Raw genomic sequence first — 10,779 nt, 5'->3', positions numbered from 1 at the left:
CCGGGGCGCAGGATCCACTCGGTCTGAGCGGCTGAAACCTTCGTTCTCCCCTTTGCGCTGGTTAATTTTGTCCCTCTGTCTCCTAGGAGGGGACTGGGGTTGGGCGGAGGGAGGGAGAGTTAGGTGACAGCGGGGACTTTCCTCCGAGGCCGGGGTTAGAAATCCGCGGGCTCTGGGTCTGAGCCCTGGGTGCTCCGGGTTTTCTTTTCTAATTAGCTAGACCCTATCAATCTGCCTGTAGGTGTGAATTTTTAGTGAACATTAATATGAAATTTGGGTGCGGTGGACGGAGAAAGGAAAGCAGGGAGGGAGGGTCTCAGGGTAACAGGAGGGAGAGAGGGAAGGAGGGGCCGATAACCCTAAATTTAGGTCCCCGCATCTGGGAGATAGGCACGGGTCACACCCTCATATTTTGTTTGGGGGGGACGTTGGGGGCGGCAATGTTTATTTGGCGGGGGCGGGGGAGGCAGAGCTGAGGCCAGCTGCAAAGCAGGACTTGCATTTGTGTTCAGGACAGTCTACAGGTGCCCAGGGACATCTACCCGTTATCCATGGAGCTGCCTATCCGGGCCTGGGGTCCTCCTCTTCAGATCTGAGGGTGTCTTTATTTGGGTGCAGGAAAGAGCAGCTGAGAAATTGAGAATCCAGGACCACTAGGGATGGGGTGGGGGTCGGAGTGGCCTTTGTCTGTGAGGGTTACTTCGGTCTCTGCTCAATTTGGAGTTGGGAGGTCGCCTGGGGGTTCCCTTGGGGATCAGGCTGGAGTCGATTTTGCGTTATCTGGTCAGTTGGTGGAGAGTGCACGTTTATGACCGGGTATTGAGTTCATTTGACTGTTTTGGGCACTGGCGGCTGAATTCAGGCCCCGAGGGCCAATGGTAAGTTTGACGGAGCTGAGTCTGAAGCTACATTCGTTTGGGGGGATCCTGACACCCGTAATTTGGAGATTGTCAGCTTGGAATATGAGGACAAACCGCTAGATGGTCTTCAGGGGTGGGTGAGGGTTTTGCTTTGGGGATTCATAGTCATCGGTGTATATGGACCATCTGATTTCAAGTAGAGCAGTCGTGCTGACTTTGGGGTACAGTCTGTGTGGGGAAGCCGTACGCGTTTCGAGGCTCAGGTTAGATTTGGGGGGCGTGAAATTTAACTTCGAGGGCTTTTTGTTAGCCTGAGGCAGGACATAATAGGGACCTGGGAGCAAGTTTGAAGGCCTTCCACTACCAGGGGTCACTGAGGGGAAGCAAAGCTAATTTATATATATCTGAATGTTGTGGAAACTTACTTTGAGGGGGAACAGTCCACTGTTTACATAGATAGCCATGAAGGTTTTTCCAGGGGGAGAAACAAGGTGAGGGCCCAGGGTGAGAGACTAAAGTTTTGGGGTGTCCTTATTTGGGGGTGTTTTTTTTTTCGCCACTCTTTGGGTGCGTTTGATGAAGTGGAGGGATGGGTCTCAAGGGGAGATTGATCTGAAGGTTCACTTAATTTGGAGCATGATGCTGATGTGGGATGTCCTTTGCTCATAGCTCCCTCTCACCCTGGATTCTAGAAATCTCTTTTTCTGGTGGACCCCCAATTACGCCCAGGATGTGAAGGGAGAGATTTGGAAAGGTAGTGGGTGGGGTATCTCCTCTTATTTCTATGTGGCCTGGATAGATCTGAGGGAGAAACGGTGGTTTCAGACTCGGAACCCCAATTTCTTAAGGGAGCACACCTCACTTTCCGGGAAGGTGGGGGGACATGGGGTGTCCCGTGGTAAAGTGGACGTCCCGGGCTTGGGCAGTGCTGTTAGAACTTTGGCAAGGAGAGGTGGTGGTGGGGGATACGAGGAGGTGATTCTTGTACCCAGAGTTTCCAGGATAAGAGCCCCAAACGGGAAGCAGACAGAGCACTGGGAATGTGGGTGAGGTGGGGAGGGGGGGAGGGGTGCCCCACGGCAGCAGGGGCGAGGGGGTGACTCAGGCCAGCTCTGCACGCCTGGGTCCCTGCTCTCTTCGGCTCTCCTCCCCTCTCTCCCTCCCACCGCCCACCCCCCCAACCCAAGGAAAAAAACCTGCCTGTGCAACAGCAATGGCAGATTCCAATCCTCCAGACTTTCCTTAAACCACCGCGGAGACCAGCCAGGGGGGAGGGGAGGGGAGGATCGGGCTTTCCTGCTTCCCTGAGACTGGGGCTATGAGCTTGACCTCCTGGCCCCTAGCCCTTCGAGGAGTGCCCCCCGGTCTGGAAGCCAGGTTTCCTGGACCCTAGCCCCCGAGCGGGGGGGCCTGGAGAGCCGGGGAGGAGGAAGGAGGGAGTGACTTCCAAAATTGGCATCGGGACAGAGCAGGGCTGGCGGGAGGCAGGTGAAAGACGGAATTTTCCTGAAAAAACGGGGGTATCTGAGGACCCCAAATTTGGGGTGCTGGTCCAGGACCGTCCTGCCAACATCCTAGATTTTTTTGGGATTTTTTGGGGCCCCCGGGACCCCTCTAGATGGGGTGAGGAATGTAGTGTTGGGGGAATCTGACTGGGGCATTGCAGCTGCCTCTCCCGCCGAGTTGGAGACGGATGGGCTGGGACGGGTTTGGGGGGGTGTCCCCAATTCTGACTGGGAATGGAGGAACCCCCTTCTGAGCTCTCTTGTGGGGGTCCCCCCTCCCTAGGGCACTCCCCACTCCCTGAGCCAGCCGAGAGGAAGGAGGCCAGCGATGCGACTGGGGCGGCTCCTTTCTCCTGCACCCCAAATGTGAGGGATGCACCCCAAATTTTGCTCCCTTCAAAATAGGGGACCAGGATCTCAGGGGAGAGTAGCTGAGGTAAGTGGGGAGGAAAGTGTCCCCTGTTTTCAGGAGAGACGTGGCGGTTGGGGGGGAGGTTTGGAGGTGCGTGTTGGGGTGGGGTTGGGCTTTGTCAGTCCTGGAAGTGGGGGGACGATTGGAGAGGCTTTCTCTTGTGCCCCTCGAGTGCAGTCCGCCAGGTGGAAACCGAAGGCTGAGTCCCGAAGGCCCCCCAACATCCCCGGCCGTCAGCATGGTGTTTGATTTCTGTTTCACCCCCACAAAGGCTCTGCCGAGAATTGGGAGCTGGGGGCAGCTGCTCAGTTTGGGGGGCTATGGAGGGTGGGGTGAGGACCAGGAGGCCCTGGCAGGATTTGGTAGAGGACAGACAGGGGTCTCAAGGGAGGGGGTCTGGCACCCCCCGGGGCCCCAGCAGACTGCTTACACCCACCATCTTAGATCTTTTTGATTGCTAAGAGTTTTGGGGGGTGTGTCGGCAGGGGGGTGGTGGTAAAGGGTGGAATGGGACGAAGGAAGACTTTAGGGTTTCAGAGGATGTTATTTTGATTTGTGGAAGGCCTCTGGGCCCCTAGATTGTGCTTCCTGTGGGGTGCTTCTAAAAATCAAGTCCTGGGCAGGAGGAAGAGGCTGAGGGGAGGCCTAGGGTGGGGGTGGGGACAGGCATGTGTGTCTCAGCTTAAACGTGGCTTTCTGGGGTGGGCCCGCCTTCCTGGGCCTGCTGGATGGGCTGATGGGGGTGGTCGCAGGGGGCAGGGCGGGGGTCCCGGGGGGCAGCGGGGAGCTGGAGCAGTGCTGGGGGTTGAGTACCTGGCCCCCAGGTCCAGGCAGCCCTCTTCCTGGGCCCTGCTGCTCCCCTTTTCCCCCTGGCCTCCATTTCCTGCCTTGGACCTCCATCTTGTGGCAGGCCCAGGGCCCAGGGCGACTTCCGGCCCCCCTCTCCCGACCATGTTCCGGCCCCACCACCTCTGGACTGCCAACTCCCAACCCTGCTGTCCTTGGCCTTCTGTCTCTCCTTGCTTTCTCTTGGGTTCTGACCCAGGGAGGGGAGGAACGGACACAGGAAGCCTCGGGGCCCTGCCCTCGCCGAGTCGGCAGGCAGTGTGTTGGCCCCCACGGTCATTCCCCGCTTCCTCTGCCCCTGACCCCACCCTAGGGATCCCCTGAGCAGAGCTCCTGCAGAGGGAAGATGGCTCCAGTCTTATCACCACTGCGAGCTCGCCCCCTAGGCCCCCGTCGGCGCCCGGCCCCCGTTTCTTATTCTCCCCAACCCCTCTTGGGGCCACGTTTGCCTTGTGAACCTTGTCTATGTCCCTGCTCTGGGTGCCGGGGTCTTCACAGCCCCGTCCCGTGCTCTCAACCCACCCCAGTCCTGCCCCCGCCCCAGCAGCACACTGTGGTTTGTACGGCACTGTGGCCACGTCCAAACCACACTGTGGTGTTAGAGCGAGGGTGGGGGAGGCACCGCTGAGGCTTGGCCCGGGGAGGCCACCCCGGAGAAGCGACACGGAAAACATCTGGGCCTTCTTGTGAGGTGTTGTGGGGGGGTGGGGGATGAAAGCACTGGAAATACGCCCCTCTGAGATCCCCAGGGCAGCCTCAGGAATACTGACCGCCAGAGACCCTGGGAGCTCAGTTCTGCCTTCGGAGAGCAAAGTGGAGTCTTTGTTGCCCACGCCCAGCTCCCCTGGCTCTAGCAGCACAGAAATATTGGCACTGGGAAGAGAGTCTGCCAATATTGGCTGTGCTGCTCTAGGCAGGGTGGTGAGAACTTCCAGAAGGGGCTGAGCCCCGTGGGGCTGAGGGGAGAGGCACCCGCCCGTGGCGCTCCAATGATGTTAGGCTGCAGGCACGGAGCTGAGAGGAGAATCTTTATTGTTTTCGGTATAAAAACGTCCGTCCGATGGAGGTCAAAGGGGCTGGGGGTAGACGCTCATACGGGAACAGCAGAGTGCGCGGCCCCAGCAGCCTCGTGGGCCGTGCTCTGCGGGCCCGCTCAGAGTCCCAGGCGATCCACAGGTCCAGGGTGAACAGTGAGAGGGGTCAGAGGTGGAAGGCTCAGCGAGAGAGCAGAGGAGGGTCAGCAGAGGTCACGAGAAGGCCAGAATCCAGGGTCAGGCTGTCTGGAACAGGAAGCAACATGGGCCGAGACGGGGTGAGCCCCAAGTATGCCTCCAAGGCGACTCCTACCCCCCCCACACCACCCGGCTCTTTGCTGAGCCCGTCCCCCGCAGCGTGGACTGGAGGGCCTTCTCTTCCAGAACCTCTGTACGAGGGGGCAGGGGACTCCTGTGGGGACCCTCCCCTACCATCCGAGTGAGCACTTCCCCTCCGCCCCCAGCCCCGTAGCTGGTGTGGGAGGAGGAGGACGCCTACCCTGGTCGAAGTTGAGTTTCTTGGCCGGAGGGGTTTCTCCTAGCCCTTCAATGTCCACCAGGTCACTATTGGCGTCCGAGTCGTTCAGAGCGCTGAGTGTCACATCTGGGGGTGGGGGGGGTGGGGGTGGGGACATCAACTGGGTTCTAGGTTCTCTGACTGCCCCCCAGCTTCCCAGAGCTTCGAGCTCCCCCTCCCTCTGCCCTCTCAGCCACTCTCTGGGAACCCTGACGGGGAGAGGAAGGGACATTTGTCCTTCCCTGGCCCAAGCCCGATTCTCCCACTGAACCTTCAGCCCCACAGCCCTCACCGGCCTTCTGTTTCTTTACGGGGGGGGCCCCGGCCTCAGGGACACTGGAGCTGCTTGGTGGAGGGGCGGCTGGAGGAGGCGACAAGACACCAGATGGCACCTTCTTGGGCCCTTTCTTGGGTGACTCGGCCGGAAGAGGGATGCCGGAGTCTTCGTACACCTTACGCTTCACGGTGGCCTTTATCTGGGCCCTGAAGAGAAGACAGAGCAGGTTAGGGAGGGAGTCCTGGGGAGACTGAAGGAAGAAGGGAGGGGAGGGAAGGGGTAATGGGCCATTCTGAAGGAACACTGGGAGCCCCTCCATAAGAATCTGGGTAGGGCCCCGGCCCTTTGGTAGGGTTCTCGTTTTCCTGAGGCTTTGCACGCGCTTAGGGCGGCTGGAATCTGAAGAGTGGACTCCCTGAGCTGAGTGGTGGAAAGGCCCTCATCCTAATTCTCCTCCGGGGCGGAAGGCTCCCAGGTGAACCTTGGCGACTGACCGACAGGTAGAGGGGGACTTATTAGCGGATCCTGATCAACTCGTTCGGAATCACAACGTCCCCTCCAAGGAGCCGCGCAAACAACCAGAGAAGTTCCGGTTGTTGGGGATCTCAGGCGGCCCCCGCCCCGAGATTAAATTCTTGGGAGGTCCTGTTACCCCGGCGGTTCAGTTAACTTCTGACCAAACTCTTCGCGGAGGTGCTAACACAGCCGGCAGCGAGGTAGGAGGGCTGTCGAGCTGGAAGGGAGTTCTCGGGAAGGTGGACCTCGGGCTGGCTCGGGTGCGGTGGAAGACAGTGCCCACCCCTCCCCTCCTCTGCCGGCCACCCTCCCTCACACTGTCCGTTCCTTGATGACACAGCTGATGTGATTAAGATCGTCCCCAAACCGCTTCACAGCAGCCCTCAGCATCTCTATCTCCGTCTCCGTCCACTTGGCGCTGTCAGAGGGGAAAGGGGGAACAGCGAAAGTGGGAAGGGGGGTGCGCAGCCAGCCCCCAAGCCTCCCCCGCAGGCCCTGGGGCCCCTTCCGTGGATCCCTAAAGAGGGCTTTCTTAAAAAATAAACAAATAAAAGCTCTTAACGCCCCGTGGGAATCCTGAGGACCCCCAAGCCTCTCCCCCAGGCACGTGAAGCGGCGGCTGTAAGCAGCCGGCGCAGACCCATCCGACCCGCGGGGGTCTCAGGGACAGAACCCCGCGCGCGGTGCGCAGGGGACCCCCCCGGCTCTGCGGCCGCCGGCTCGCGGCAGGGGTTCCGGGTCTGGAGCCTCCAGTCTGCGCTGCTACCTGTCATTCCCTCATCCGACAGTCTTTATTCACACCGGCGAGCTGCCACCTGTCCCGGCCCCACGGAGTCCGCGCGCCCCGCGCTCACGTACCCCGCGGGGGAAGAGTCGGCCACGGGATGCAGCTGCATCGTCAGCTCCCCGAGCTTCGTGAAGGCGGCGCCCGCCGCGGAGAAGATCTCCCCGACCTGGGGGCGGGGCAGCGTCACGGGGGGCCGGCGCACCGCCCCCCCCCCCCCCCCCCCCCCCCAGCGCCCGCCCGCCCGGAGCCCCTGGCCCCACCCCGGCCCGGCTCCCGCCCGCCCCCCGCCTCGGGCGGAAGAGTCGGCACCAACGGGGGAGGGGGGGGCCGCCCTCCCGTGGCCGCCAGGGAGCGCTGTCCGCGAGCGAGGGCGAACCTTCGTGGACGCTGACGTCATGGTCCCGCGCGCCTCCTCACGGAGACGCCGCCGCCGCCGCCGCCGCCGCCGCCTGGCCGGGACCACGGAGCCGGGCGACCGAGGCGCTCGGGCCCCCGCGCAGGAAGTCCCGCCCCCTCCGCCGCCGCCGATTGGCTCCCGCTCGGCCGCTCCCCCCCCTCGCCAGCAGCCGAGGCTCGGGCGGTCCCGGGCGAGCCGAGGGCCGACGGTGGAAGACACCGCCTCACTTCCGGCCCGGCCTCACTCCACTTCCGTCGGTGCGTCGAGACTCCGGGTGTGGACACCGGCCCCCAGCCCCCGTGCCCGCCCCCCCCCCCCACTCCGACCCAAGCACAGACACGAGGCTGAAGGGAGCGGTTTCGCTTTATTGTGGGGGGGGGGGTGGTCAGGGAGGCCGCCTCCCTCCGCCGGGGAAGGAGCGATTCAATCTCGGCGCGGGGAAACCCGGTCCCGCAGGGGGCGCCGGAGTGGGGACGCGGGTGGGAGGGCTGGGAGAGTCTTTAAATAGAGGAGGGGGCCGCAGAGGGGAGGCGCGACGATGCTCTAGCGCACCATGTACTCCTTGCGCTTATTGAGTCGAACTTGGCAGAAGGAGAAGCCCCCGAGGAGGAGATAAAGGCCCGCGGCGATGAAACAGTTGTAGCTGACTCGCTCGTAAAGGTCATATATTTTCTGGGGGTCTTTCCTAGGGGGGGAGATTAGGTAGTGAAGTGTCAGAAACCATCCAGCAGCCAACATTTACTGGGCACGTTGTGCCAGCCACCATTCTAGGCGCTTCTACACGTACTATTCGGGCTTCCTCCTAACCCTCTGGGGTGACCCCTATGGTAGCATCCCCTTGGCAGAGGTGGATGGCGGCGCAGAGAAGTCAAGGAATATACCTAAGAAGCCACGCCTAAAGCGGTGGGTTTAGCATGGCCACTCAGGTCCGACTCCACGACCGCTAGGGAGACTACTAGCCGTCTGCACTCAGCTCCCTCGCCTCGGGGCCCCAAGCACCCCGCCACCTGTAATCCCCCGCCTACCGTTCTACTGCGGTTCAGCCGCCTCCCACCCCGCCCCCAGCCCCGCCTCTCCCACCTGACTTACTCAAAATCTTTCTCGGTGAAGGGGACGTCCTCTATTAGCACAGCGGAATGGACGTTGAAAAAGATTCCGAGCATTATCTGAAAAGAGGGAACGGTCTGGTGCGTGAACCCAGGCACCGAACCTGCTCCCGGTCTAAACTCCTCCCACTTCTAATGTTGCCACAACATCTGGATTTGGGCACGACCGGAACGAGCTGGGATTCGAGTAGTTGTTGCCGGATTCGGACTCAGTCACCAGGAATAGGGCGCTGAGTCGGTGACGGAGACGGCTCGGCTGGTGCAAGGGCAGGAATAGTGAGCAACCCAGATTATCCTCTTGTCCAGGGCGTCATTATCACGGGACGGGGAGGATATCAGCCCTTCTGAGTATTTCTTCCTGGAGGGGGGCGGGTAGTCGTGGGGAAACAAGGGCCCCGCTACCCATTTCGGGAACAAGCGCTCCCTTGCCCCACTGCCCTCTACTCAGCGCAGGCGTCTCTCAAGACCCCGGCTCGTCTTCCTCCTACCTTGAGGGGTCTCCAAATTTACCAGCCGCGGCTCCCGTTCCCAGCTTCGTCTCCCTCCGCCCCTTTAAGTTCCCCATTTCTCAATCTCAAGTGTCTCGTCCTCCAGCGGGTAATCAGCCTCCCCCTTCAGCCTGCCTGCTGCTTCCTACGGCCCGGACTCTCCCAGCCTTTCCAGCCCTCCAACACTGGGGCGCGTCGGGCCCTCTCCGGCTCTCGCCGGCGGTCCCCTCACCAACATGATCACTCCCCAGGCGCTGAGGACGATGCCGCAGGCGGCCAGCTTGGGCCCACAGCACAGAAGCGACGCCATGGAGAAGGGGGTCGGGGGAACACCTAGTCGCGTGCCGAGCGGAAAGGCGGTGAGAAGAAGGCCCGGATGCGCCCGGGGAAAGCGAGCTGGACTTGGGGGCTCGCGCGGCGGAGGACGGGCCGCCGGGAGCGCAGCCGAGGGGGCGTGGCCTCCGGTCCCAACCATCGCGCCGGGGGACGCCGGGCGGACTTCGCTGGGCGCCTCCAGGCTCTCCCGGATCTCCGGCGGAGCGGGAGGCGTGTGAGGCCGAGACGGCCCCCCAGGAACCCCTCATGATCTATGTAGCCGGGGCGCGGATTATTGTCGGAGCAACGCCTCCGCTTTCTTGGTCACCCCCCGGCCCAGGCTGGAATGGGAGGACCCAGCGCGCCACGTGACCGACTACTGCGCGTCACGTGACGAGGAAGCAGCGCAGCGGCGCCGGGGGAAGGAGTAGCTCTGGCGGAGCTTCTAGTAACCGTGGCGTCGGGCTCTGAGGCGCGCAGGATTGGAGCTGCTCCAATTTTCCCCCTCAGATACGCTAGTTGCGGGTGGTGTCCCGTGATGGGGGGCATGGTAAGTGACACATAGGGATTTACACCGAGAAAGACCGCCTCTATCTCCTTTTTTCTCATCCCTGCCTTTAAAAATAGACACTCTGACACGATGAAAGGAGATAGGAGCCCCTTCCCGAGGCCAAGCGTGCAGCCGTGGCCAGGAGGCTTCAGAATTGAAGGCTCTTAGCATCGGGAATCCTTAAGTCACGTTTTGTTACCAAACGCAGAATACTGAATGGTTCTGGATGCCCAAACCCAGGAGAAATGCGGGGCGTTAGGAAAAGTCTCGGGAAAACAGACTCCGTGAACGTGCTGTGTGTGTAGGGGGAGTGGTCTTGCTAAATGTATTTGGAGAAAGGAGTAAGTACACCAAAGTGATGCCACTTTGCTTCCCTGCTGCGTGCGAACCACGGAAAGTGATCATAGGCCCCTTGAATAAGGTGTAGGGCACAAGACTTTAACAATGGGAATCGATCACCCACTCCGAGGAGAAAGCTTGTCTACTTCACTGGCGAGGGGGAGGTTTGTGAGAATTGTTTAGGGAGCTAGGGTGTTTGGAGAACACCGTTTTCCACTGAGCCCGTTGTACCCATTCTAGTGAGGGCAGTGACCCACCGCATAATCGAGAGGGGCCATTTTGATCCCGAGACCCCAGGGGCTCTTAGCATCGGGAATCCTTAAGTCACGTTTTGTTACCAAACGCGAAGAAGCACTGTGTCCGTGATTAGAACAACTTTGTGGTACTTTTCCCCCCATTTATTTAATGCATATCATTCTGAAACAGGTTGTGAGAAAGAACTTGAATCCTGGGAAACACAGACCCTGGGATACCAAAGGAGCTGGGAAAGTGGCCTTGGGACATGAATTTCATGCCTCCCGTGCTTGAGACTGGCGGAGGTGGTGGGGGGGGGGGGAAGCCATCAAGGCACGCGGGTGTTTATTTTGCCCAGGAGCATCATTGTTACTCAAGGGCCTTTGAGGTAGGTGTGCAAATAGGGGGAACAGGGTGGAGGGGACGTTGCCAGAAAACAGAGGCAGGAAGATTTAAGTTGGCCACTCCACAGGAAGTCTAGCTCCTGGGAAAGGAGAATTAGTTGAGGTAGTTGATTTATCCAAGAAACCTCCGAGAGGTTCTCTGGAACCGTTTTTGCAGAGTCGGGGCGGTGCCTCAGGCTAGCGCAGAGCAGC

The 10,779-nt window shown here is 60.6% G+C and overlaps 2 protein-coding genes and 1 long non-coding RNA gene across 6 annotated transcripts in view; 1 reads left to right on the top strand and 2 right to left on the bottom strand.

The window, feature by feature from the left end:
• Positions 1-4,638: 4,638 nt before the first annotated feature.
• Positions 4,639-7,279, bottom strand: CE1H17orf49 (chromosome E1 C17orf49 homolog). 4 transcript variants are annotated; one of them, XM_043582853.1, is made up of 6 exons: positions 7,131-7,279; positions 6,826-6,920; positions 6,284-6,385; positions 5,467-5,657; positions 5,157-5,261; positions 4,639-4,899 (listed from the first exon to the last, which is right to left on the bottom strand). In XM_043582853.1, exons 1-6 carry the CDS (start codon positions 7,149-7,151, stop codon positions 4,895-4,897), a joined length of 519 nt encoding a protein of 172 aa, XP_043438788.1. In that variant the 5' UTR covers positions 7,152-7,279; the 3' UTR covers positions 4,639-4,894. The 4 variants fall into 4 exon arrangements, with proteins under 4 accessions (XP_043438788.1, XP_043438786.1, XP_043438789.1 ...); XM_043582851.1 differs by having other exon boundaries at positions 4,639-4,903; positions 7,131-7,266; XM_043582854.1 differs by lacking the exon at positions 6,284-6,385 and having other exon boundaries at positions 4,639-4,903; positions 7,131-7,266.
• Positions 7,280-7,496: 217 nt separating this feature from the next.
• On the bottom strand, positions 7,497-9,235 carry RNASEK (ribonuclease K). The gene is made up of 3 exons (XM_043582856.1): positions 8,978-9,235; positions 8,241-8,317; positions 7,497-7,836 (listed from the first exon to the last, which is right to left on the bottom strand). The coding sequence occupies exons 1-3, from the start codon at positions 9,218-9,220 to the stop codon at positions 7,695-7,697; spliced, it is 462 nt and encodes a 153-aa protein (XP_043438791.1). The 5' UTR covers positions 9,221-9,235; the 3' UTR covers positions 7,497-7,694.
• A 127-nt stretch (positions 9,236-9,362) lies between these two features.
• The window catches only part of LOC122484842, a 60,482-nt gene continuing 59,065 nt past the window's right edge, over positions 9,363-10,779 (top strand). The window contains exon 1 of the long non-coding RNA XR_006297727.1: positions 9,363-9,610. This is a non-coding gene — a long non-coding RNA (uncharacterized LOC122484842). The remainder of the gene's footprint in view (positions 9,611-10,779) is intronic.

The sequence above is a fragment of the Prionailurus bengalensis genome, chromosome E1, assembly GCF_016509475.1.
Source record: "Prionailurus bengalensis isolate Pbe53 chromosome E1, Fcat_Pben_1.1_paternal_pri, whole genome shotgun sequence".
NCBI classification, from domain to species: Eukaryota; Metazoa; Chordata; class Mammalia; order Carnivora; family Felidae; genus Prionailurus; species Prionailurus bengalensis.
The sequence above is the reverse complement of the archived record's forward strand: the minus strand, read 5'-3'. Positions and strand labels throughout refer to the sequence as shown.